The 27,615-nt window shown below is 47.4% G+C and overlaps 1 protein-coding gene across 3 annotated transcripts in view; it reads left to right on the top strand.

Moving 5' to 3' along the window:
* NSMCE1 (NSE1 component of SMC5/6 complex) overlaps nucleotides 1–27,615 on the top strand; it is a 170,487-nt gene that overhangs the window by 130,876 nt on the left and 11,996 nt on the right. For all 3 annotated transcript variants that reach the window (XM_085629264.1, XM_085629266.1, XM_085629265.1), the window contains exon 7: nucleotides 10,199–10,319. In XM_085629264.1, coding sequence (XP_085485390.1) covers nucleotides 10,199–10,319 — 121 coding nt within the window. The remainder of the gene's footprint in view (nucleotides 1–10,198; nucleotides 10,320–27,615) is intronic.

Below are 27,615 nucleotides of genomic sequence, written 5' to 3'. Positions count from 1 at the left end.
ATTGCAGGCTCTGCGTCGTCATCGAACCTTGTATTCAGGTCCTGGGTCGTCTGTGAACCCTTTATGAGGCAGGGGCTGCATTGTCGATGGATCTCAGTCAGGTCCTGCGTCAGCGAGCAGCTCAGGGATGTCCTCGAAGTGGCTCTGCAATGAAGGACACTGCATCAGTACTAATCAGCGCAAAGTCGTCACATCAATTTTTGTTGAAAAACAGCTGCTGAACCCACTTTCAAGACCCAGGACTGAATTGGCACCTCTTGACGGGGCAGGACTCACATTAGGCAGAGTCCAGCAGCTGAAGCAGAGTTGAAGTAAGCCTTTGATGGCCCTAAGCCAGAGCTTTACAAGCTCTTGTGTCGCGACACGTTACTGTGTCGGCTGCCATGTGTGGGTGTGTCGCGGGCTGATGACGAGACACGGTCTATTAATCATGCAGGATGATACTGCGCATGCTAGTGACGCAGTACCTGTTACTGCGGAAGGCTGGAGGCAGGAAAGGAGGAGCATTGCGCTGCCGTTCTCCCTTACGGATGTAGCTGTGGCTGAATTATAAAATGCACTGCTCAAGGCTCGCGTGGTATGTTTTTTTAAAGTAAGTTTGCCTCCATTTATTTCCAAACTTGACATGAGATTTAAAAGTCATTGATTCTGCTGTTTTTCACGCAGAGTATTTCATGCACGAAAAGCAATCTATCCTCTAGCGCCATTTGTCAATAATGAAAATGGTGCAGTGCCTGTTATATCTCGAGTGCCATTAGAAATGCCGTAAGTAAGAACAAATGCACGGCCTTATAACGAGCCCCGCCGCTGCTCCGGACCTAATGGCTCATTAATGTGCAATTGATTATTCAAGGTACTAAGAAAGCAGTGGGTTAAGTAGCCTTTTTCAGTAGTTCTGCAGTTGTTGCCTACTGCTCATGCCTCGCTAGACAACCACTCTGCACATAAAACACACTACCAGTCCAAAGATTCCTCGCTGTTCATCAGCATTTCCACTATCTAAATATGCATTGACAACAGAGTCCTACAGTCCTACGTGGGCAACAAATGTGGAGATCAGATTCACACCAACCATATTTAATTCAAGGGAAACACGCAACTTAAACAAAGAATACAGCAAAACACTGCACGTTTCTATTTCAAAGAGCGAAGTGCTTTTCCATAAGTTATATTTTCAATTGTCTGTTAACATTACTTGGTAGAAAACTTATGAAATTATTTAAGGGGTTTTTTGGACACGGAAAACATTTTCTACAACCAAAAACAAAACAGAGAACGCAGTCGCCACTCAGTCTAGTAATGATAGTTGTCTGTTGAAAGTGAGGTAGATTATTTATTAATATGAAGCATTTTGAAGTGGCAGTTTGAGTGGAGAGCCTTGACTTAATTATTAGACTGAATTACCGTGTTGCGAAATGATGCATGTCTGAAAAGTTTGGAAAGCACTGCCCTAAGACTTCAAAGCAGGATGCACATCAGCCTGCTCTTTGTGACCTTTGGTTGAAGGATGTAGAGAGCAGGTCTAGTCCCCTGACAGGAAGCAGCAGGCCAACACAGCAAATCAGGTAGGAAGATGGCAGCCACTCCTACAGCACAGCAGCTCTTCTTAGTTCCAGCAGCGTTCGAAGTCATGATGTCAGAGGTTCAGTACTTGTACTCATTTGAGCCTTTAAAGTGGGGGAGACTTCGAAGGGGGCTTTTGAAGTACACAAGGCCTCTGCCTTTCCTGCCCTGGCTCCAGACTCAATACAAGGGGTATGCAGTTCTTTGTGTAGGTACAGGCACAGCTCTTTTCAGGTGCAAGTGTCTGCTGTCACCCACCCCAGATGTATATTCATAGACAGGCAGAGGCATGGAATGGTTAAAGTAAAAAAATGACAACTTTCTAAAAGTGGCATTTTCAGAGCAGACTTGCAATTTAAAATCTGACTTCACCATACAATGTTATTTTAAATTGTGAGTGCAGAGACACCAAACTCTACATTTCTATCTTTTTCTGATAGGAAATTATACTTAAAAGATGTTTTAAGGCAATCCCAATGTAAACCTGTGGAAGAGATGGGGCTTGCAGTAGTGAAAAGCAAATTTAAGAGTATTTCACTACCAGGACAGGTAAAACTGAAAAGTACATGTCCTACTTTTTAAATACACTGCACCCTGCCCTCAGGGCTTTCTGGGGCCTCCCTTAGGGGTGACTTATATGTAATAGAAAGGACTGTTTGGGCCTGGCAAGTAGGTGAACTTGCCAGATTGAAATGGCAGTGTAAAACCGCACACCCTGTTGCAGGGATTCTGCTTATGCACAGAACTATGCGCAGGAAACCAGGACCTCAGAGAATTGTGGTGTACCAGAAACTCCCCTCAAAACTAAGAACCCCTATCCGACTAGCTTAGTGTCACATTCGTTATTCGAGATTTAGCTCGGCGGTCCCAATGTATAGACAAACCAGAACAAGCGACTTAGATATTCTCAGGAGTGGTGGGAACCCAAAATACCCGTTGGTAGCTATATATCAGTCAACAACAGAATAACAAAGACACGGTAAAAGTTTAAAGAGTTTTATTTTATAAACCTCGCGTCCTAAGATGCAGTACTTTGGCTAACACAAGCAGACAAATGGTTAGGATCAGCACCATCAGCATTGTTACAATACCATAGAAAATAAAAGGAGCAATCATAATAATAATGACCGTGGAACACAACCACCCTCCTTTCTCTAGCAACTAATAAGGTATTATTAGACTAATAGAAGGTCTCTTAGGCTTGCATGGGGGACCTCATACCTTATAGATCAGCTTAGTGGAATCACATCACAGGATCAGCTAGGCTCTCTCCTGCATCAGCTCTTCGTTTCGAATGTAACAGAAAACATGCTGCTCTGTAATATTAAAGGGCTCGTCTTTCAGGTATTGGCAGCTGTATGTATGTTATGGCTAAGAAGTAGTATGATCAACCTGAACACAACAGCCTGCCCCGTCTAGTGACCCAGACTCGTTCCTTACACGGTGTACAGACCAAGGTCACTGCTCGCTGTTAAGGATGTTAAACAACAGACTGTTCTCATGTGAAGCAAAGTCGAGTCAGCATTTCTCGAATGAATAACGTGTAACAGTGTAGCGTGCAAAAGCAGCAGAAGCAGCAAGCTGGCTTTCTAACAGCCATCGAGGTTATGCTAACTTAGCGTTGTACATAGGGCGTGGTTAACCCACACTACAACCCGGGCCCTGCAGTTGCAGGCCTTAGACCTGTTTGAAAGGCTACTAAAATGGGTTTAACAATCAGGACTGCAGTCCCACTAGCAGCATTTAATTTACCGGCCCTGAGCACTAATAGTGCACTTTACTAGAAACTTATAAGTAAATTAAGTATGCCAATTGTGTAGAAGCCAATGTTACCATGTTTAGAGCACAGGTCACGTGCACTTTAGCACTGGTTAGTAGTGGTAAAGTGCTCAGGATCCTAAAGTCAGCAAAACAGGAGGTCACATGGCAAAAAGTCAGGGCAAACCACTCCAAGGATGACTGGTCTAACAATCTCCAAAAAAAGTTTGGATCTTCTTCCAATCCTAGACCTCAGGCTCTTGAATCTGTTCTCATCCACGGAGTAGTTTGAGATGCTTTTTCGAGCTTAGGTCCTTCAGGTATTGGATGCATTAGATTGTATGGTATATCTCAACTTGCAGGATGCCTGTATTTACTTCCCAGTCCCTCAGTCGTACAATAAATAACTGCTATTCATAGTGTGGTCCACTCACTACCAGTTTACATTCCTTCCACTCGCCTAATATCGGCTCGGTGAGTCACCAGCAGTGTGATGGAGGTGGAGACAGTTCATCTCAGAAGTTTGGGAATCTCTGAATGAATGAATGAATGAAATAAAATTTATATTACGCAACTAAAACCCGAAGGCATCAAGGCGCCTACAAAACAAATCAAAACCAGATCAAAACCAGAAGGCAGAACACAACTACAAGTATGACCTCACATAAATACGGGTTTTCAAAGCATTTCTAAATAGCTGTAGAGTGGGAAGGGACCTAAGTTCCAGTGGAAGAGCATTCCACCACTTAGGTGCCAGAATGGAAAAGGCTTTGCCCCCCCATTTAGTTCTCCGGATACGGGGGACTAATAAGAGAAGTCTATTAGAGGAGCGCAAGTTCCTGGAGGGGCTATAAAAAGATAGAATAGATCCAATTCCAGTAGAGCTACCATTAGCTAAGGCCCTATAGGTCATGCACATGGTCTTAAAAAGTATCCGGTCCTCTATAGGAAGCCAGTGTAACAGTTTTCTGGCAGAGGTAGCCGAAGCACGCCTGGGCAGATCCAGGACAAACCTAGCTGCTGCGTTCTGGACCATTTGCAGGCGCTGCAGCAGACTTCTATTCAGTCCCGCATATAGCGCATTGCAGTAGTCCAGCCGGGAGCCAATGAGAGCAACAGCAACTTGTTTCCTTGCCTGCTGCGAGAGATAATGCCTGATTTTCCTCAGTATGTGTAAAATGCCCCAACAGGTAGAGACAGTTCTATTGACTTGTTGACACATGCTGAGGGTGGGGTCGATCAAAACTCCTAGGTTCTTGGCCGAAGAGGCGGGAACAGGACACGCTCCGAATGAGTCCGGCCACCAATCGGTTGACCATACCTCTTCCTTTCCTCCAAACACCATCACCTCCGTCTTCTCCCCATTCAGTTTCAATGAATTATGAATCCTCCATTGGCCGACTGCCTCCATACAAGATCTAAAATTGGAGGCAGTCGAACTAACTGACTGGGAGAGAGAGACAAGGATCTGTGTGTCGTCTGCATAGGAAACTACCTCCATCCCTAAAGATCTGATTAGTCTGGCAAGGGGATCACGTATATGTTAAAAAGGGTCGGACTTAATGCCAACCCCTGAGGGACCCCACATTGCACAGACATGGATGGAGATAGAAACTCCCCCAGCTTCACTCTTTTCTCTCTTTGGTCGAGGAAAGAGGTCAGTAGACACAGGGCTGATCCCTCAACCCCGATCTCCCTCAGACGAGATGATAAAACTGAGGGAGAAAGGGTGTCAAAGGCTGCCGTGAGGTCCAGCAGGATCAGGAGGGTGGTCTGACCCCCATCCGCATGTGTGCGGATATTATCTAGCACTATGGTGAGGGCCGACTCGGTGCTACGTTCCCTCCTGAAACCATGCTGGGAGTAATCAAGGCAGCTCGAACTTTCTACGAAAGCTGCGAGATGTTTATTCAGATGAGTTTCTAACATCTTCGCAGGGGCAGGGAGCAGTGAAATGGGGCGAAAGTTCTTTAAAACCCCAGGATCAAGAGATGGTTTCTTGTGTAAAGGTTTCACTACCGCCCTTTTCCATTGAGGGGGAAAAATACCATCCCTCATGGCCCTATTCATGATGTCAACGAGAGGGGGCAGGAGGGATTCCCTGCATTGCTTAAGGATCTTAAGCGGGCAGGTATCCAATGGCGAGCCTGACTTGGTATTATTCAGGAGGTTCTCTAAATCCTGCAAGGAGAGAGGAGGGAAGGATTCCAAACGTCCCAGAGAGGGATTCTCAGTAAAAGCAATGGTAACAGGAGCCACATCCACAGGTACAAGGGGCTCAATGGTTAAAGTCCTCTGCAGCTCTAAAACGGAATAAATGTCAGAGATCTTCGTCTGGAAAAAGACAGCTATGCTGTTACAGAGCTGCTGCGAGGCAGTAACAGGGTACGGGGTTTGAAGGGACATAAGAGAGTCCGCTATCCTGAAAAGCTCCTTCGGGGAGGAGAGTGAGGTGGTAAGGGCCGTAAAATATTACTGTTTAGCCCTTATCACTTCCATCTTATATTTCCTCATCAGGGTTTTGTGGGCCTCCTTGTCCACCCGATCCCAGCTAGTATGCCATAGCCGCTCCCGTCTCCTAACTTCCTGTCTAAAAGATCTTAAATGCTCCGAAAACCAAGAGGCAGATGGCTTTTTTCTCGCTGAGTAACGCGCCCGGATAGGAGCCAACTCATCCAGCGCCTCAATGACAGCCTTTTCAAATTGCGCGACCGCCACCTGGACATTCTCCTCCTGAAGAATGGACAGGCTAGAAGTCCAAGGAGCAAAGGAACTATTAGTGATATTCTTAAAATCCCTACGTAGTTCCATTTTGCTCAGAACTTTTTTGTACCTCTCGACGGTCGGGCAAGACACCTCAAACGGAACGGCCAGGTGATCGGACCATGAGAGGAAAAGGGGGTCCTTTACCACCAACCTCCCATCATTCGAGAAAATCCCATCAAGCGTATGACCCGCTCGATGGGTAGCACCTCTGACCAGTTGAGTCAGTCCACAGGCTGATGTAACATCCAGCAGGGAAAGAGTATCATTGGCCTCCAACAACTCCAGGTGATAATTTAAGTCTCCCAGAACAGTTAAATTTTCGCGGCCAAAATAGGGTTCTAAAATATGGAGCAGCTGTTGTCCAAAGTCCACTCTAGGACCGGGGGGACGATAAATCAGTATCCCATTAAAAGTGGTCTCATGAACACCTTTTAAAGAGAAATACAGGGCTTGGAAGTTATCCTTGGGGTCTGATAGAGGTAGGGTATGGCAATAAAAGCTGTCTTTATACAGAATCGCTAAGCCTCCTCCCACACGAGGAAGATTCACCAGGACCGGACTCAAGCAATTTTTATTCCCCTGGATTTACTGAGAAAGTTGTACACCGATCTTCTGCATCCCTCCCCATTTGCTCCACTTCGACTTCCCTTAAGAGTGCACTTACTCTCCCAGTTGGGAGGACATATTCTGCACCACAATCTCCAGACTCTTCGCCTTGATACCTGGAGATTGACTGGCGTCATCTGAGTGCTTTCTGTCTCCCACCGGATGTTGTTGACTTTCGTATCAGCTTGTCAGCCATCGACTAAATTTGTTCTGGCAGATAGAACACATTTGTTTCCTAGTATTCCAATAAAAGTATTGGTCCTCTGTAGGCAATATTGTTGTATATCCCGCAGTTTGCGTTTTCCTTCGCTCAATATGGGTGTGCCATTCTGAGTCAATGAGTACGTTGCAGCCTTGTCAGCCTTTTTGTGCCCATGATATCAGCTGTCCTTGTTCAAGTCATTGGTGGTCATTCGCCTTTCAAAGGGGCTGACAAATGTATTTCCACCAGTCTCTTTCATTGTTCCTCAATGGGACTCGAACTTAGGTTTAACTTTCTCTGTTGGAGCCTTTACAAAGTTGCCACTTATGGTGCTTAACCATCAGAATGGTATGTTTAGTTGCTGCTGCCTCGTCGAGCTGCAGGCCTTGAGTGTTCGTCCTCCTTTTACATGTTTCTTCCCAGACAAGTTGGTTCTCTGGACTAAGGTGGCTTTCCTACCAAAGGTAGTGTCTCCCTTCCATCTCAGTCAATTTATCACCCTACCCACATTTTATCCCCCGCCTCCCCCAACAAAGCATGAAGAAAGGCTGCACAGGCTGGACCCAGGATTTGTTGGTAGCTTTTACATAGACTGCACTAAAGAGATAAGATGAGGGGATCAGATCTTTATAGGTTACACCGGCAATAGGAAGGAAAGGTTGTCTACTTTCTCATTGGATTCTTCTGTGCATAAAGGTTTGCTGCGCTGTAACAAAGGAGCCATTTTAGGGAATACAAGCTCACTCAGCCAGAGCAAAATTTGGCAAAGCAGCTCTAGTGAGAGGAGTGGGAGTGGTGAACATGTAAAGCAGCAATGTGGATTTCCCTCCTCAGCTTTGCCAAATACTATTGTTTGGATTCTGAGGTTAGGAGGAATGAACATTTTGCCTGTTGAGTACTACAGGATTTCCTTGTGTATGCGTCTCAATCAGGTTACTGGTACTCACCCAGCACGGACTTTCCACTGATAGTTGCCACAGATAATCTCTGCCAGTTATTGGATCAGTGGGCTCTCCACCACACTGTTCCTCCCCGATCTCTTGGGGGTGTTCAACACTGTTTCGAATTACACATTACGAAGGCAACTATTCAACTTGAAAGTATGCATGCAAGCTTTAACTTTATGTAATTCCTTTCTTTCTAGCAGATTTATAGCAAAATCCTGTACCTCCTTGGATCTCACCACTCAGCTATAGCATGCAGGGAGTACCCTAGGGCTCTTTGCTTAGTCCCCTGCCGTTTACATTTCCACTCTTCCGAGCCTTGTCAGATCATTTTAATTTGACATTCTTCCACATGCAGATGACACTCCAATTTATCTAATCTATTTCTATCAATTTTTACATGTATAGACCCTGCATGGTATCTATCACATCTTGGCCGAAATCAAACGGTCTTAAATACAACAGGACTGAGATGCTCCTAATCAGGAACGTATGCGCCAATCTATTGGAGACTCAAAGAGCTAGGAGCCTACGCCATCCTCTCTCAAATCTCTTGCTTAATCAAGTCAACTAAGCTACTACCAGTTGCTTTACCATCTTGGAAATGCTACAAAAAAGATTTTCCTGGCTTCCTTAGCCAATTCACAAAACTGTTGTCCAGGCGCTTATTTCCTTGTGCCTGGATAATGGCATTTCCTTGTATCTTCGTATTTATGATTTTCATTTTCTTTAGCACAATCTTCAGATAATTCAAAACTACTCACTGGACCCATTTTCAACCTGCCTGCAGGTGCTCACTTACCACAGCACCTCAGGAGTCTGCACTAGCTCCAGGTGCACAAGCGTGCCTTAGTCAAAATCCTATGCTTTGCTCCTAATGCTTTATATAACACAGGCCATCTCTTTTTACCAACCCCGCCTCCATGCCGAAGACCGATATTGTGTGAACTAAATCGGATTTCAAAGCCTGGTCAACAACATTAAGGGCCTCGAATTTAGAAAACGGTCTTGGAGCCTATGCAAAGGTCTACCTTTCCCCCTCCCTGGAGCCTTACCTTGAGTAGATTGATAATTCATGGGATAGGTGTCTGCTTACTAGGTTCAGGCTAGGATTTGAGGTGGTAGCTTGGCTTCCCTCTTGGCCGATTTTTTCCCACTAAAGTCTTGTTATATCCATGTGATAAATCTTCCCCACAAAGCCTTTTACATTTCAGCTTCGTCTGTAAAAAATGTTACGATTTTACAAAAATTGTTTAAATCTGGATTATACAAAGAAGGGTGGATCAGAACCTCAGGGCTAGCCCTTGTTTACTTACAACAACTGGATTCCCCATCTAACTGCATTAAACTGCTCTTTTTTTTAATGTGTTGTTGGCAGAAGAAACTCCTTAATGTTTTACTCTGATGGTCTAACTCATGAATGAAAGCTATATGCTTCCTAATGAATTTCCTTATGTGTTTTAGCCACTTTAAACTGCACTTTATTCCTGCTTTCTTCAATGTTAGACTATTGCTTCTGCGTGATTTAAGGCTTATTTTGTGATCCATTTTTTGTATTAACGGACTTCAATTTGTTCCTTGTTTTTACATGAATTGTTTAATTTTTAACTTCTTTTTATATATCTTTTTTTTAAAGTGTTGTATCGTGATTACTTTTATGGTCACATTTTTGTCCAAAATAAAGTTTTTGACTGACTGACACTGGCCCAATCTATGACAACAGCTGAAGCCCATACACCTTCACAAATGTTATGTTCTTCTAATCTGTTATCTTCAGTCTTTTGTATCTACTGATGCAGCACCAGCACCAGGCTTTTTTTCCTACCTAGCTTTTAAAAACTGAAATACGCTCGCGATTCATATTCACTGAATTTCCAATGTCGCATATTTCAATTTTGTTTTTTTGTTGTAAAGTTGGCTTTTCAAACTGGACTAATCTCCTTTTCTGACCTCATTCAGCTGAATCTCTAGCACCAGGATGTCCTTTCAAGGGTAGTAGCCGTGTGTTACAAATAAAAAAAGATAAAAAATTATGTGCAAGTGTTTTGGGTGTGTATGCGGTTCAATATTGGCGAGTGTATGGGTGACTACTGAGGGTCTGCTGTAGGGTAACTGCCTTGTATAGGGATTGAAGTGTTTAATTAAAGTTAAAATTAGTTGTAATTTCATTAAAGGACTATGCTCCATTTATAAATGTTTTTAATTATTGCCCAGTACAGGGAGAGTTCTATGTATCTCTGCCTATGAAATTAATATCTCAGATTTCCATTGAGGTGGGTTATTTTATTTGTAAGATTAACGTCTTTTAATGAGATTTGTATGGAATCCTCATTACATTGTGAACGTTGTTTATTTCCAGAGGCAGACCTGTGAGACCTGTGGCATCCAAATGCATTTGCCCTGTGTTGCCAAATACTTCAAAGGTCAAACTGAACCCCATTGTCCGAGCTGCAATGAGTTCTGGCCTCATGAGATTCCAGGTAAGTAGAGGCTTTGTTGATTTTACCACGGACTGCAAATGCTAACAACGCTATGCTGTTTCATACGCTTAACCTACTTTCAACCGAGTCTATGAAGTAAACCTAAATGGTGACCAGTCATATTACCTCTTGTTTATATCCTTTATTTGTGGTATTGGAAGATACGTGAGTGGACTGTTTGCTACAGGTTTTATTTGGTTGTTTGTCAGAATTTCAATAATAAAATGATCATGTGACATACGTTTTGTGGCCTAAAGATTCCTTGATTACAGTCCTGTGTTCGTGAAACATGTTTGTCTTGTTCTGGTAAACGTTAATGCCATTCTATTTCTTTACCTTTTAACCATAGGGAAATGCATAGTTACTGAAACATTTGCATGACAGTTTGTTAAAATTGGGTTTGAGGTATAATTTGGACGTTTTAGTTTTCAACACCTCAATATTTAGTGAAATTACGTTTTCTAGTTCTGTTAAAATGCATGTTCATCATAATACATGGTCATTATTGATGCGGTGTCTACTTTGTAGGTTTTAATTTTCTTAAATTCCTTCATTTTATATGTGAGGCTCATGTTCTTTGAGCAACGATACACGTCTGTCATTCTTTTGCTGATGCCACTGGGTGGGATTGTACCCCAATTTTACGATTTGACCTTGTGAGAAGAGACTACAAAACATGGTCATGGCAAAGTTAATATTAGTAAAATTACACCTACCTTGACTTTGTTTTGCTGGTGGATATTTTGGTCCCAATGTATCAGCTGAAATGTATCGGCTGAAGTTGACAGCAAAATTGTGACCGAGCCCACTGGGCTTATTGTATAAAGGACCCAAGTAGGTGGAATCAGAGTAGAGAATTATTCATATTTGGATATGAAAAGACTAATAATGTGAAGATATCTTTAAATATCTCTGTATTGGTGTAAAGGTTTCCAGTATTTTTCCACTCTATAAATCCAAATACTTGAGGTCTTGATGTCCGCATTTGGATAAATTGTCAGTAGCTTGCCTTAATATTCTATATCTTTTAGTGGTAAGAACAGTTTTTGCTGCAGGAATATAAATGAGCTTTTCCAGTTCATTATAAACACAAATAATTTTAATGTATCTTAATTTGGCTTTAGTAGGAGCAGAATAGGAGAATAACTAATGGGAAAGGAGAGCACTGCTGTCTTAGCCAAGTAGTCCTGTTGAGGCCCATTATTATCTGGTACTCAATACTGTTTAGTAGGACGAATAATTTGATGATGTGCGTAATGCTAAATTTGGAGTAACTTTTAAATAACTACATAAAATGAGCATCTGCTCTTTTAGTTGTCCTATATTAGATTAGAACTGTTATGATGTTGAATTGTCAAAACGTTGCTCTTGAAATTAGAAGAATGATATAAAAGGTCCAATGATCTTTAGGCCACTTGGAAATGTTTAACATTTTGGCTGCCTGAAGGAGAACAAAATCTGCTTCACTCTAATTTGTGTTACACTCTGAGATTGTGGTTCTTCTACTAGGGATTGAGCATAACCAAAAAGAGAGCAGATTAATGGCAGCCCATGGGTGTTACCCGTGGTTCCAGGGAGGCTCACAAATGGGATGCTTCCCATGGGAATCTGTCCTGTGGTGGGCTACCTCAGTCCAGTAGATGGCAACCATGGAGACTGCCATTGTAGCACACAGGAAAGATTCTCTTACCTCCAGGTGGGGACCCTTTACGTGTACAGTGCACCAGCAATTGGGGAATGGAGAAATTGTGGGGATTGGATGCTGGGGTTGGGGGGGACACAGCCGTTGCAGAGCTGAGCAGAACTGAGTTTTGGCAAAGGGAAATGCGGTAAGTAGTAGTGAACATACTGTTAGGTTCAGGCACTGAGGGCAGTTTGATGCACAGAAGCCCTGTAGTTTGAAGTAAGGTTATGAAGGATTTATGTCGGGCTGCGGAGTACAAAAGAGGAGTCTCCAGTACAGAATACTGCACAAGCAGAGTATACTTTTGAAAGAGGGACTTCTATCACGGTTGCCATAGCGGAGTGATGAAATAACTTGGGGTACTGGAGTTGGGCCACTAGGGCTGTGAATGGGAATTCAAAAGTTTACTGATGACAATGAAGGGTTGGAATGAGTTCCTGCTTGATACTTGACGTTTACTCAAAAGTGTGATGGGGATGCGCTAATCCTGGGGCAGATGCTGGCCAGGCTTGAAAGTTTCAGCAGTTTAGATGTCTTTCCAGTTCCAGAGGAATCTGAAGAAGGATATTCATTTCAGCCCCAGAAGTTTGTCTGGTAAAGTGCCTTGAACTCTGCTGTTTCATGAAGCATTAACAAAACGTGAAGGGCGCAATAGAATGAGGTATCATCTGAACATAGCGAGTGTTTTGGCCCCTCTAACAAATCTTGCGCTGTAAGGCACACAGGAGGCACTGTGACTGTGAAACAGATATGTTCACACCAGGTTTTACTTCTTATGTAGGCTGTCAAATTTGAAACCTTGATTGGATATGTTGGAAAAATGAGTACACTTGCTCCTTGTGGGATGAGGCATGAATGCCACTGGTGGACTACTTGGACCAATCCAACCTGTGATCAGAGGGAACGCTTAGTAGTGCTGGTCCGGGTAAGGAAGCAGCTAAGAGCTGGTAGCATAAAGGGAAATCTTGCTTGAAGATGAAGTGCTAATTAGGATTCACTTCCTGTCTCCGCCCCTCTTGTCTGTTAGGAAAAAGGTTCTTATAGAGAGGTTCATAAATTCAGGTGTCAGAGGAGAGTGAAGGTTTGCAGGGTTTGGAGGCAGTTACTGTTCCAGGAGGGAATAATATGGAAAGTATACATGCAAGGTGTTGTATCGATACTTGATTTATTTGTTACAATCTAGATATGTGCATCTGTTTCGTCCATTATTAAAAAGATTAGCAATGTTCAAGCAATATAGAGCGAATGTGAGGAGCTTAGTCTGGTCTAAGCTGCTGCTGATGCATACATGTGGCATATAACATTGGCAAAATATCTGCTGACTTAACGCACCTGTGAATACTTAGAATATTTGGATATTTAAATAGTTTTAGTATTCATGTTGTGTGTTTATATAAGTGTGGTTTGTGATCTATATTAAGAATCTGGCTTTCTGTCACAGCATATTTTGACCGTTCACTTTTCTGTCTCCTCCTCTTCAGGAGATTGGTATTGTCTCTGCATGATGGGCATTTTTACACACCTTAAATTCAGATTTTTAGTTTCGGGGCTTTCTTTAATCGCTCATCTTATTTCTAAGCAGCGTGTTTCCTGCCTAATAACTCATGCTATATATGATTAACTAGCAAGGTTGATGTGCGTAGTTTTAGCAGATTAGAGGAGGTGGTCTGACGGCTAGAGCTGTCGACTTTGGTGCTGGAAACCAAGGTTCGAGTCTCTGGGTCGCGTCCACATCCTGTGATTCTGGGCAAATCACTTCATCTCACAGTGCCTACCAAAAAAAAACAAGCATTGGCATAGCCAATAGGTCTCGCCTTTGGGACCTTATAAAGTATTTAGTTATGCTGCACAATATCATTGGTACAACAGCATCAACTTTTGCATGGCTAAACACTTATAAGGCCCCAAAGGCGAGACCTATTGGCTATGCCAATGCTTGTTTTGCTATGGGGGGCATAAATAAAGGAGGGTGAAGGTCAGTCAGTCAGTGAGAGAGAGTCAGAGAGAGTCAGTCAGTGAGAGAGAGTCAGTCAGTGAGAGAGAGTCAGTCAGTGAGAGAGAGTCAGTCAGTGAGAGAGTCAGTCAGTGAGAGAGTCAGTCAGTGAGAGAGAGTCAGTCAGTGAGAGAGAGTCAGTCAGTGAGAGTCAGTGAGTGAATGAGAGTGAGAGAGTCAGTCAGTGAGTGAAAGAGAGTCAGTCAGTGGGATAGTCAGTCAGTGGGATAGTCAGTCAGTGGGATAGTCAGTCAGTGGGATAGTCAGTCAGTGGGATAGTCAGTCAGTGGGATAGTCAGTCAGTGGGATAGTCAGTCAGTGGGATAGTCAGTCATTTAGCGAGAGTGAGTCAGTCTTTTAGCGAGAGTGAGTCAGTGAGAGTGAGTCAGTCAGTGAGAGTGAGTCTGTCAGTCAGTCAGTGAGAGAGAGTCTGTCAGTCAGTCAGTGAGAGAGAGTCTGTCAGTCAGTCAGTCAGTGAGAGAGAGTCTGTCAGTCAGTCAGTGAGAGAGAGTCTGTCAGTCAGTGAGAGTGAGTCTGTCAGTCAGTGAGAGTGAGTCTGTCAGTCAGTGAGAGTGAGTGGGTGAGTCTGTCAGTCAGTGAGAGAGAGTCTGTCAGTCAGTCAGTCAGTGAGAGAGAGTCTGTCAGTCAGTCAGTGAGAGAGAGTCTGTCAGTCAGTCAGTGAGAGAGAGTCTGTCAGTCAGTGAGAGAGAGTCTGTCAGTCAGTGAGAGAGTCTGTCAGTCAGTGAGAGTCAGTGAGTGAATGAGAGTGAGAGAGTCAGTCAGTGAGTGAAAGAGAGTCAGTCAGTGGGATAGTCAGTCAGTGGGATAGTCAGTCAGTGGGATAGTCAGTCAGTGGGATAGTCAGTCAGTGGGATAGTCAGTCAGTGGGATAGTCAGTCAGTGGGATAGTCAGTCAGTGGGATAGTCAGTCAGTGGGATAGTCAGTCAGTGGGATAGTCAGTCATTTAGCGAGAGTGAGTCAGTCTTTTAGCGAGAGTGAGTCAGTCTTTTAGCGAGAGTGAGTCAGTGAGAGTGAGTCAGTCAGTGAGAGTGAGTCTGTCAGTCAGTCAGTGAGAGAGAGTCTGTCAGTCAGTCAGTCAGTGAGAGAGAGTCTGTCAGTCAGTCAGTGAGAGAGAGTCTGTCAGTCAGTGAGAGTGAGTCTGTCAGTCAGTGAGAGTGAGTCTGTCAGTCAGTGAGAGTGAGTGGGTGAGTCTGTCAGTCAGTGAGAGAGAGTCTGTCAGTCAGTCAGTCAGTGAGAGAGAGTCTGTCAGTCAGTCAGTGAGAGAGAGTCTGTCAGTCAGTCAGTGAGAGAGAGTCTGTCAGTCAGTGAGAGAGAGTCTGTCAGTCAGTGAGAGAGTCTGTCAGTCAGTGAGAGAGTCTGTCAGTCAGTGAGAGTCAGTGAGTGAATGAGAGTGAGAGAGTCAGTCAGTGAGTGAAAGAGAGTCAGTCAGTGGGATAGTCAGTCAGTGGGATAGTCAGTCAGTGGGATAGTCAGTCAGTGGGATAGTCAGTCAGTGGGATAGTCAGTCAGTGGGATAGTCAGTCAGTGGGATAGTCAGTCAGTGGGATAGTCAGTCAGTGGGATAGTCAGTCAGTGGGATAGTCAGTCAGTGGGATAGTCAGTCAGTGGGATAGTCAGTCAGTGGGATAGTCAGTCAGTGGGATAGTCAGTCAGTGGGATAGTCAGTCAGTGGGATAGTCAGTCAGTGGGATAGTCAGTCAGTGGGATAGTCAGTCAGTGGGATAGTCAGTCAGTGGGATAGTCAGTCAGTGGGATAGTCAGTCAGTGGGATAGTCAGTCAGTGGGATAGTCAGTCAGTGGGATAGTCAGTCAGTGGGATAGTCAGTCAGTGGGATAGTCAGTCAGTGGGATAGTCAGTCAGTGGGATAGTCAGTCAGTGGGATAGTCAGTCAGTGGGATAGTCAGTCAGTGGGATAGTCAGTCATTTAGCGAGCGTCAGTCAGTGAGAGTGAGTCTGTCAGTCAGTGGGAGAGTGAGTGGGAGAGTGAGTGGGAGAGTGAGTGGGAGAGTGAGTGGGAGAGTGAGTGGGAGAGTGAGTGGGAGAGTGAGTGGGAGAGTGAGTGGGAGAGTGAGTGGGAGAGTGAGTGGGAGAGTGAGTGGGAGAGTGAGTGGGAGAGTGAGTGGGAGAGTGAGTGGGAGAGTGAAGTGTGTCGGTGGGGGAGTGTGTCGGTGGGGGAGTGTGTCGGTGGGGGAGTGTGTCGGTGTTGGAGTGTGTCGGTGGGGGAGTGTGTCGGTGGGGGAGTGTGTCGGTGGGGGAGTGTGTCGGTGGGGGAGTGTGTCGGTGGGGGAGTGTGTCGGTGGGGGAGTGTGTCGGTGGGGGAGTGTGTCGGTGGGGGAGTGTGTCGGTGGGGGAGTGTGTCGGTGGGGGAGTGTGTCGGTGGGGGAGTGTGTCGGTGGGGGAGTGTGTCGGTGGGGGAGTGTGTCGGTGGGGGAGTGTGTCGGTGGGGGAGTGTGTCGGTGGGGGAGTGTGTCGGTGGGGGAGTGTGTCGGTGGGGGAGTGTGTCGGTGGGGGAGTGTGTCGGTGGGGGAGTGTGTCGGTGTTGGAGTGTGTCGGTGTTGGAGTGTGTCGGTGGGGGAGTGTGTCGGTGTTGGAGTGTGTCGGTGGGGGAGTGTGTCGGTGTTGGAGTGTGTCGGTGGGGGAGTGTGTCGGTGTTGAGTGTGTCGGTGGGGGAGTGTGTCGGTGTTGAGTGAGTGTCAGTGAGCGTATGATAGTGAGAGTGAGTGAGCCATTAATGCAATGCATTTGTAGTTAGGGTGTGTACTCTAAAGCTCAACTTTCATTGTGAAAATGGTTCGAATATAAAACCCATACATGTTTGCAGAGTTTAACGATTTGTGCCTCTTCCTAATGCTCTGAGGATACTACATTATTATATGCAAATAAATACATGCAGAACAAATAAAAGAAACCATTGTAGTGAAGACTTGAATCCGCATGTTCTGAAAACCTGTAATTTCCCATCTTTCAAAAGAGCACAAGTAGCAGCTGTTTTAAAGCACTCGTGCTTGTGCTCGTCATTGCTACTTTATATTAATCGATTACATTTTAAAGTAATTCAATTAAGATAGAGAGACAGCACATTGTGTAAGGATTACTAGGCACCTGAGAAAACACGTTAAACTCTTATCTAATCAAGCCCGGGAGTGGTGCGTGCGTGCTCGCGCAGTCTGCTCTTTTTCGAAGCACTGCACTCGTGCTTGTTGCGTGCCCCTGCGCGCTTCCGCAAGGTGTATGCCTCTACAAGCACGAGTATGTGCTTCGAAAAAGAGTTGAACGACGGCTAAAGGTCTCCTAAGCAGCGCATGTGCGCTGCGTAGGCGAGACCCAAAAAGGAATGTGTCCTTCTGTAATGTAACCGGTGCTCATGCAAAGCGCTCCAATACCTACGGGCCGAGTTCGCTCTATATAAATCTGCAAAAATAAACTATATAGACTAAAAAGTTCCAAACTCTGTCCTTTTAACAACTTACTGCTCATTTTATGATTCTGAAAGACTCCTTATGTACTTGTGCACGAGACTCGTGGTACAAGTCTCGTGACTAGTTCTGGGCATTATTTTTGGCAAGTTGCTCACCGCACGCCACACCACTAGAATCTGTAAGGAGATTAGGACCAACCAAACGGGGTACTCTTTTTAATGTGGGTTGCCTGTGCCCCTGGATGATGCCATGACATTAAGATTGGTGGCAGTTGGAGGAGCCAAGATGGCGACCGAGACGGCAGCGTAGATTCCCGGCTCCGTGAGCCTCCGCACCCCGCACGGATATCCTGCAAGTGATCCTTCTTCTGCACCACGAGAATGTGTCCGTAAGTGAACGTGGCAACCGACCGCGTGACTCCGAGGTCTCTGACTGCCACACACCCGGAGAAATCAGTGATCGAACTTTGCGGCCCGTGCGGTCCCGAAGCCGGGACCTCGAGTGGGCACCTCGACCGGGTGGCAGTTGAACAACAGCGGCCTGTTGTGCCTGGGTGGAGCCGGTCCACCGGAGTGGAGCCCCCCTCGGCCTGCATTTTGCAGTGGCCGCTCCCCTCTACTGAGTGCTGCGGACTGAGGACATGCCCGGGTGTACGATTTCCGGATTCTGTGGCGTTTGCCCCTGCCTTTGTTGGTGAGCTGCCTGGGCGCCGTCCCTGGCCCGCCTTGATCCTCGCGGGCTGCTCCCGGCTTTTTGCGGGAGATGGTCCGTGGCGGAGGCGACTGTTGCCTGTGACCGCGCAACGGCTGGATCTGTGCCTGTCCCGGGATCTCTGTCTCCAGCGACGTGGCCCTCGAGGCGTTGTTCCCTGGGTCCTGGCCCCTATATGAGTCGGGCCTTCCCAGCGGCCATCTTGTCATTATGCAGCCGGCCATCCTGTCCGCTGGGACGCAGCGGGACTGGGGGTGTGTGACTTTCGGGAGTGTGGCGGAGCGATCGGAGGGAGCCGCTCTGGGATATGGCGACCTCCTGGAGGCCCTGGGTGCCCTCCATTACTCCTTCGCTCATGGCGCCGAGGTCCTGGGGGGGAAGCTAGATGGTGTGGTAACAGCGTTGGGACAGTGGCGGCATGCTGGTCCACGGATACGCAGTGGCTTTCCACACTGCCCACAAGAGAAAGATGTTGTGGCCCCCCCCGCGCTTAGTGTACAGCCGGACACTTCGGACCATATGCTACCGTGTGATCGGCCAACGGTGAACTTGATCGGCTCCGGAGGTATTGGACCTGCGCGGAAGATGGTGGCCTTGTCCCGTGCGCGGTCTCTGGCGGCCCAGGGACACTTTCAGCACCGTGTATCTCATTTGGCTGCTCTGGCCTCTCAGGTCCTTGTGGGCAGTGCAGATCCTCGGGCAACACTGGAAAAGATGCCCCTCCATGAAGCGGTCTGTTCGGATGCCACGAGACTTCCACCCCACCTGTGTGCGGCGTTTCCCAACTGTTTTTGGACACTTCTATACCTTGGGACATTGGACATGGTGCTGGGTCAAGGGGCAGGCATGGGCAGAATCGCAAAAAGTGGTCAAGGCTGAGGCTGATCCTCCGAGGGGGGTCACTTCATAGATAGGCGGGCTCATGGTTGTGCGCTCCCGGGGTCATTCGAACAGTCGGTGTGCAATGCCTCCCATCCCCCCCCCCCTCCCCTATTTTTGTTGATATACTCGGCTTGGTGCCGCTGCTTGTTTGTTGGGGGGAGACCTCACCGTGCGGGAGGGAGAAGCCGGGGATATGTTTTGATGGCCCTCCTCCAACTTATTATGTTCTCTCCGCCCACCCGTCCGGGTGGGCCCTTTCTCACTCTCTTTTTCCCTGTCTCTTCTATATTTCGGGTCCAGTTCCAGGGCGACAGGCACACTGCTGGGGGGTGGGGCCATACTCATTTGCAGAGGTGCAGGGTGGGGGGATGGGGGAGGGGACTCTTTCGTCTTTATCTTTTTCTCCATGGCCTCCTTTTTCTCCACTGTCTCTTTTTGCCCTTTTTTCTGGGATCAGTGCGATACACCACCCTGCTTGTGAATCGTTTGCTCTTCATGTGTGCCACAGTGTCTGGGGGGTTCGCTGGGCTTTAGGTACGGGGACCAGTAGGCGCAACTCTCTTTGATGTCTTTCCCCATCCGTACTTTCTCGCGCCTGCACCATCGCCTAACTGTATTGCTGCTAATTGTTTGTCTCTTATCCTGGCCCTTCTCACTGTTGGTAAATTGTCTGGCACCTGATCCTACTCTTTTGTTTCATCATAAAATGAAAAACCTTCTCTTTCCTGGTGCCCTACCTGCGCGGCTTATTGGCCGGACTATATTGAACTTAAGATTTCGCTCTCCGAGGTGCCGCCTGTGTTGACATTCGCTTGTTATTATCCTGATTATTTAGCGGCCGGCCCCGAGGGGTTGTAGGCCCATACATGTAAATGATTGAAACATCAATAAAGGTTTTTCAAAAAAAAAAAAAAAAAAAAAAAAAAAAGATTGGTGGCAGTTGATTGTAGTGCAGAAGATGTCCTTTTACCTAAACTCCAGTGAGGAGACTGCCTACTATTTCTCCCTGGTAAACTCATGTAGCAACTCAGGATTGGGGAACCTCTTTCCTCCTGTTTGTTCATAGATGCCTGGGCTGCACCCTTTTAATTATTTCAGTCATTTGGATAGTAATTGCTAGAATTCCATCCACATTTCTATTAAAACAGTGCCTGGGCCAGCCTGACTGTCACGCTCTTGCTTACACGCCAGGCAGTTTTCAGACTCGCCTTTTTTAAATGTTATGGTATTTTAAGCAGCCATGGACTGACCTTATGATAGCACTGTTCTACAATACTCTGGTGTCCTCAGGCATCTGCCGCTGATGATGTGCTTCCGTGTCACATTTCATAGGAGCCCTAGCACTTAGGGCATCAGCCCCGTACTTCCCTGGGTTGCATGTCTATCATTGTTGGCTGTGATGCTGCCTCACCACCAGCACCCTTTTTCTAGTAGACAGTAAGTATCACTTTTCCCGCCACACAAGATGAGGTGGCACTGGGTGGGGGTTACAGAAGGCTGCCTGTGTGCTAGGGTGGACCAGTGCGTGAGCATGTGCCCTGACATCCGTCATGAACCTCACACATCCTGCCTCCGACACGTCGGGTTACATGTATGCTGTATACAGATACAGTGCATGTTTCTGCTGCTGCACCTGTATCGGTTTGCTGCATTTCAGTTGTTGGCGAGAGGGCTTCGGAGTCGAAATAGTGTGGTGTGTAGTACCTCCATCTGTGACACCAGCGCCCTCAAACACTGAAGATGGCAGAGCCCTCTTGCCTGTCACTGCCAGCCTGCATTCCTTAGGTGATATGAGAATGTCTTGAACAGGATTGTCCTTGAAATATACAAGCTCAGGATGTGCGCGGTACAAACAGATGCCATTTTGTACATCACACTTTTTGAGCGCAAGCATGAGCGTCCGCGAGGAGGGGTGGGGTGGCAAAGGGGCTGCCCCTACGGATTGTTCACTTGCCCTTTAATGACTATGCCCCTGCCCTTAGACATTGTCAAAAAGGGTCGGAGGATGGATGACATTAAAATTATGCTCCCCCTCCACCTGAAAAACATTTCTGCGGACTCCCATGAGCACATGCATTTCAAGGCACTCCCATAGTTGCTAATGAAAATAATTCCTTTTTTTATAGCGCACATCCTAAGCCTTGGCTTGGCTCTAGGGAGCCTGTGCATGAACCTAACCCTGAAAATGATTATCATGTAAAGAGTGCCACAAATAGCAGGCAATCTTATGGAAGTCTCTTCAAAATGTAAAAAGATATATTGCTTTAACGTGCCAGAGCTTTTCACCTTAGTATACCAGAAAATATAACTGCATTGAAAGACCTTTTATTAGAAGTGATCAGTTTTTAAAGAGGTACTTAGGAACGTTTTCACCCCACCTGACAGCAATGCCATTAGTGAGCGAAAAGGGAAGTCTGTTGTCATGTGTGATTGGTGGCCGGATGCGCTTGGTGTTTGTCCCTGCCTGGGCGCCCATGGGAAAAACCTTGGGGTTATCGTGGACAATTCTCTGTCACTAAGCCTTCAGGTTAGCAGGACAGTCTCCACTTGTTTTGGGATCCTTAGGATCCTAAGAAAAATCTCCCATTTCCTCTCCTTCGATGCACGTGAGCAGGCGGTTATTGCTTTGGTAACGTCCAGATTGGACTATTGTAATGCCCTTTATTTGGGCATTAACAAATGTCTAGTGCGACGTCTGCAGATGGTGCAGAATGCTGCTGCCAGGCTGGTGATGAATTTACCAAAATATCATTCAGTCACAGCCTCTATCAAGTTGCTGCATTGGCTGCCCATGGACTGTAGCATCCTCTTCAAGACTTTGTGCATGACTCACGATGCCTACTACGGTTCAGGCCCGAGGCGATTAAGGCTATTGTCCATCGCAATGTTCTTAGCAGGCGGCTCCGGTCTGCAGATAAGAATCTGCTAACAGTACCGAGATTCAAGAAGGTTAAATGGGGAGGTAGAGCTTTTTCCACTGCTGCTGCTAAATTGTGGAATTACCTCCCGTAAAAGCTCTCAAGTCAGGCGTCTCATTCTCTTTTCCGTAAAGCCTTAAAGACCTGGCTTTTCTTACAGCCCTCGGTATAAACATGTTTTTCTGTCTGCATCCTTATGCTCCGCTTTAGCGCTTGACGCCCTTGGGCTAAGTTTGCGCTTTACAAGTCCAAAATTCATTCATTCATGTGTACCCTATATGCAGCCTTGATTCTTATTATACATGGATTAACATTATAATCCATTAAATCAAACCGAGGTTTTTGTACAGCGCACCTCCTAAATGTATGTATTTGAAGGTGTACATTATAGTGTGGTGGCAGGCACAAGCTCCCAAGAACGTCCGGCTCATTTTGTGCTCGATAGTCCAGGAGGACCTCAAGCTGAGCCAGTCGGGCATCTGGTTCGAGCCTTTAGTGGCTCGCCCACCTGTAAAACTCAATAGTGCAAAGGTGGCACATACATAACAGGATGGGTGCTGCGCAATTAGTAATCATTTTCATAGCGGAAATAAGAGCGCATTTAAATTCATGAGCTACGGATGTGCATGGTACAAAAAAGAATGCTTTTTGTTGCAAATTACCACCTTTCGTATAGTAGGCCACTAGATTTTTGCCTTCTTCAGCTGAAATTGTTTGTTGGCCATAGGACCCTGCACACTTTACTCATGCTAACCAGCAGTAGACTGAATGGGCTCTCCCTTTTCAACTTGGTACAATTGGCATACGTCTAATTTACTTATAAGTCCCGTGTATATAGTACTTGTGTACCTGGGGCCTGTAAATTAAATGCTGCAAGTAGGATGCAGCTGTTATGTCACCCAGTAAGATAGCACTGTAAAATGTCTGCGGACCTGGCCTTGCAGCCTGTGTGCAGTTTTAAACTGCCACTTCTATGTTGCAAAATACACCTTTTGCTATGCTAAACCTTCTGTTTTAACACTTACAAGTTACCCCTAAAGTGGGCCCTAAACACCCACAGGGTAATAGCTTTGTATTGAAAAAGTAGGACACGTATTCTTAAGTTTTACATGCCCTGACAGTGAAAATTCTGTTGTTTTCCATTGCAGTAAACCTGGCTGTCCCATAGAAAAGCACTGGTTTACATGATAACTCCTTATAATGCATAACTTCGGTTTTGGACTAGTTGGAAAAGTGATTCAAGGATTCATTGTAATAGGAATTTAAAATCCAACCTAATGGCAAACTCGGATTTTAAATTGCTATTTTGAAAATGGCACTTTCAGCAAGTTGAAATTTTTCTGCCTAAACCTAATACTGACTTTCTGCCAGTGTCCAGGTGTTTCCTGCCCTCTGCTGACTCCCTGGAGTGAGATGTGTATTTCTCCCAGACAGTGGACAAAGGACCTGGGTTTGGGGAGGTGAGAATCTTCATGACAGGATGGCTGTAGAGGAGCTATGCCCCTGCCCTGATTATTCTTCAAAGGGGTCTGTCCTTGCCCATGCCGAAGAAACTGACACCAGGCCTCCATGTGCCTTTGTTTTACTAGCCAAGCCCAGAGGAAAGGGAGGATCTGACCAGAACCAGTTTTAGAGTTGGACAAGGGGCAGTCCCTGCCCCACAGACTGGCACTGGAAATACAAATGGCACCCCTAGACTGAAATCAGAAGACTTCTGGACCTGTGAAGACTCCGAAAAAGGACTGGCCTGCTGTCTTAAGCCTGAAGGAAGACTTGAACCCAGGGCCTCAGAAGTGGCTCCAAGGAATTTAACAATATTCAAAGATCTTTTGTTCTTCCCAGCTGGCTTGATCCAACTGGACCCGGCCTGGTCCTCTCTGCTGGCTTCTGTGAAAGTGAGATCTAAAAGAAACAATTAGTTATAGATTCCTTATCTTAGAATTACCCCAGGCATCAAACTGGATCCGGAAAGTTTTTCGCCAGCAGTACCCCTGCACGTCGGAAGGTGGCGTCTGTCGACTCCGCGTTCGGCGTTGTGGTCGCCAGGATGACGTCACGGTAGCTACATAGACGTCGCCCTCATGCACTGACGTCAGTAATTTCTTTATCCGCACCTACTAGCGCAGATCTGGAGAGAGCGGTACCTCCAGTCAACTTTTGACTGACTTTTTCTCGACTTTTGTCGACATCGTTTTCGAGTCCATCCACTCCTGGTGCATGAGGGATGCCCAGCTTCAATGCTTGCGGTTCCTGTAACCGACTAATGTCTGTGACGGATCCGCACCGCGTGTGCCTCTTCTGCCTGGGGCGTGACCACGACCCCAAGTCGTGCCCCGACTGCCGGACCATGAATCCGAAGTCTTTTCAGGAGCGGTCCTGAAAGCTTCTCGAGGCCCGGCAGTCGGCTCCTCGCCGCTCGAGGTCCCGGTCGCGTAGGAGGTCGAGGGACCGGTCACGGAGCCACCATCAATTCTTTTTTCAAGTCTCCTCACTCTGGGTCAGGTAAGTCGAAGCACAAGAAGAATTCAAAGAAGCATCATAGCTCTTCGACTTCTTTTTGTAGCCGGCCGACGCGACAAGGAATGCAGGTGGTGCCCTTCCCCCGGCTCCACGTGTGGAGCCTGAAGGGTCTACTCCGGTTTTCCCCCCCTTTCCGGGACCCGGAGCTACCCCTGCCCAGCTTCGTCAATTTTACGAAGCGATGCCCGCCATCTTTGGGCAGCCCGACTCCACTAGCGCGCCTTCGGGACCCGCGGACTAGGCTGGGGGCCCTGAGCAATCATCCTCTTGGATCCAGGCCTGGATCCAGGTTGGAGCCAGTAGACCATGTAACACCTCCACCGGCGCCGACTCCACTGGCACCACATCCGCAGTCGGCGTTGGCTGTGACCCCAGCTGACGTCGAACCCGGCCTCCACCTTGAGGTAGACAAGGAGCCGGACCAACGTCTGATCTGGTGCCGATGGGTACTTTTGTACCCCTGTTCTACCCTGGCTCTTTGATACTAGATTGGCAGCCAGAGGAAGGTGAGTAGGACTGCGAGGGGTCTGGAGACCCTTTGCCTGACCAGTTGGGTTATGAACTGGACTGGAGCGAGGAACTGGGGGAAGCCAGTGGTCTAGATACCTCCCCAGATCTTGGCATGTTGTCTCCTCCTACCGTGGCTATGAAGGAGGGAGCGTCTTACGCTGTGGTGTTGCGTAGGGCGGCTGAGGTTCTCCACCTCGAGCTACCAACGGTGTCTGTCAGGACTAACCTCCTGACAGAGGTGCTTCAACTGGCGGCGAGCTCTTCGGAGCCCCTGCAGCCGTTTAATGAAGCCCTGACAGACATCCTTTTGGGCACCTGGTCCAAGTCCAACACAGGAGCTCCTGTGGATAGGATGATTGCCCGCTCTACCGCCCAGCCCCGGGCGACCCCACTTTCCTCTCCCAACACCCCAACCATGAGAGCTTGGTGGTCAAAGCCTCCACCTCCAAGGGCGCATTCCCTACCGCACCACCTGATGGGGAATCCAAAAAGCTGGACTATCTTGGGAAGAAGATGTTTTCTTCCTCCAGCTTGGGATTGTGGTTGGTTAACACCGCATGTCTGTTGGGTCGTTAGACCCACTCCGTGTGGGATATGGTTGCGCAAGTGCTGCCTCAGTGCCCGGAGGAGGCCCGGGCCGTACCCTCTCGAGCTGTTGCCAAAGGGAGAGACGCAGCTAAGTTTACCATCCGCACTTTGTTCTCATTTTTGTAGTAATGCTAAAACTGATACAAGGTGGATTAATTATCACATAGTGCTGTGCTGAATACACTTGTCATTGTATAATGTGTCGCATATGATTGACTTGATGATGTATGTAAATATGGTTAATTATGAATATTGGAAAACGTATAAATAAAAATAAATAAAGTTTACCATCCGCTGTGGGCTGGATACCGCAGACTCACTAGGCAGGACGATTTCCACGTCGGTAGCCCTTCGTAGCTACGCCTGGTTGAGGTTGACTGGTTTTTCCGGGGATGTCCAATCCACCCTTATGGACATGCTGTTTGATTGCCGTCACCTATTCAGTGACAAAGCAGACTGAGCGCTAGAGTGCTTTGAGGACTCTCGGACTACAGCCTGGTCCTTGGGCCTCTCCACCACCCACCCTGCGAAGTCTGCTTTTCGCCCCTTTCGTGGTTACGGAAGGGGTGCCCCGCCACTTCCTGCCCAGAGCCACAGACAGCACAAGCTGTTCAGCCCCTGTGCGGCTGGGGATGTGGGAACCAACGCCGTGGTTCTGGGGGCCAGCGGGCGGGCCAGTCCACCACAGCCCCCTCTGCAGCAGCCTCCAAACCCTCCTAGTCCGACCTTTCAGGGCTCACCAGTCGCCACTGGGCGGTAGGATTTGCCATCACCTCTCCCACTGGCGTACCATCACATCAGACAGATGGGTTTAGCAAATAGTCCAAAGGGGCTTCTCCCCCCCCCCCCCTTCAAGACTACCCCTCCATCCATGCCACCTCAGTACCATCACATGTCGGAGGATCATCTGGCCCGTCTCCAACAGGAAGTTTCGGCACTCCTGGCCAAGGGTCCCATCGAGCGAGTTCCTGTCCCAGAAGTTGGTCGTGATTGCTATTCCCACTACTTTCTGGTGCCCAAGAAGGACAAAGGCCTGCATCCTATCTAGGATCTTAGGGACGTCAACCGCTTCCTCCGGAAGAAGTTCAAAATGTTGACACCAGCTCAGGTCCTGTCTGCCCTTGACCCTGGATGGTAGCGTTGGACTTGCAGGACGCTTACTTTCATATCCCTGTCCTGCCGGCCCACTGGCGTTGCCTACGGTTCACGGTAGGCCACAAGCACTTTGTTTACCGTGCTCCTCTTTGGCCTTACCAGCACCCCTCGGGTGTTCACGAAAGTGATGGCAGTGGTCGCAGCTCATCTGTGCAGATCAGGGGTTCCAGTCTTCCCCTATCTCGATGACTGGCTATTGAAGGCGGGCTTGCACCAGGCTGTCGTCTCCCACCTCCAGACTACGGCCGACCTCTTGCATTCGCTGGGGTTCTCCATCAACATGCCGAAGTCACACCTGACTCCCTCTCAGAAGCTCCTCTTCATCGGAGCGGTTCTGAACTCTACGCAGTTTCGGGTCTATCCTCCCAAACAGCAAGTCCGGGATATTCGGGCTATGATTCAGGATGACCGTGAGGCTTCTGGGCCTCATGGCCTCCTGCATCCTGCTGGTAGATCATGCGAGGTGGCATATGCAGGCTCTGCAGTGGGACCTGAAGTTTCAGTGGGCGCAGCATCAGGGGAATCTGTCGGATTGCTTCCAGGTCTCGGAGGACTCTGCACAACAATTGCAATGGTGGCTAACGAACCAGGATTGGGTCAACGGCAGATCCCTCTCCCTTCCCCAACCAGAACACATAGTAGTTATAGACGCATCCCTTCTGGGATGGGGCGGCCACATTGGAGAGGTGGAGATCAGAGGCCTCTGGTCTGCGGCGGAGTCTGGGCTCCACATCAACCTTCTGGAGCTTCGGGCGATCCGTCTTGCACTCAAAGCATTTCTTCCCTCTGTCTGGGGAAGAGTAGTGCAGGTGTTCACGGACAACACCACCACCATGTGGTATTGCAACAAACAGGGCGGGGTGGGGACGTGGACCCTCTGTCAAGAGGCCCTC

The sequence above is a fragment of the Triturus cristatus genome, chromosome 10, assembly GCF_964204655.1.
Source record: "Triturus cristatus chromosome 10, aTriCri1.1, whole genome shotgun sequence".
Classification (NCBI taxonomy): Eukaryota; Metazoa; Chordata; class Amphibia; order Caudata; family Salamandridae; genus Triturus; species Triturus cristatus.
The sequence above is the reverse complement of the archived record's forward strand: the minus strand, read 5'-3'. Positions and strand labels throughout refer to the sequence as shown.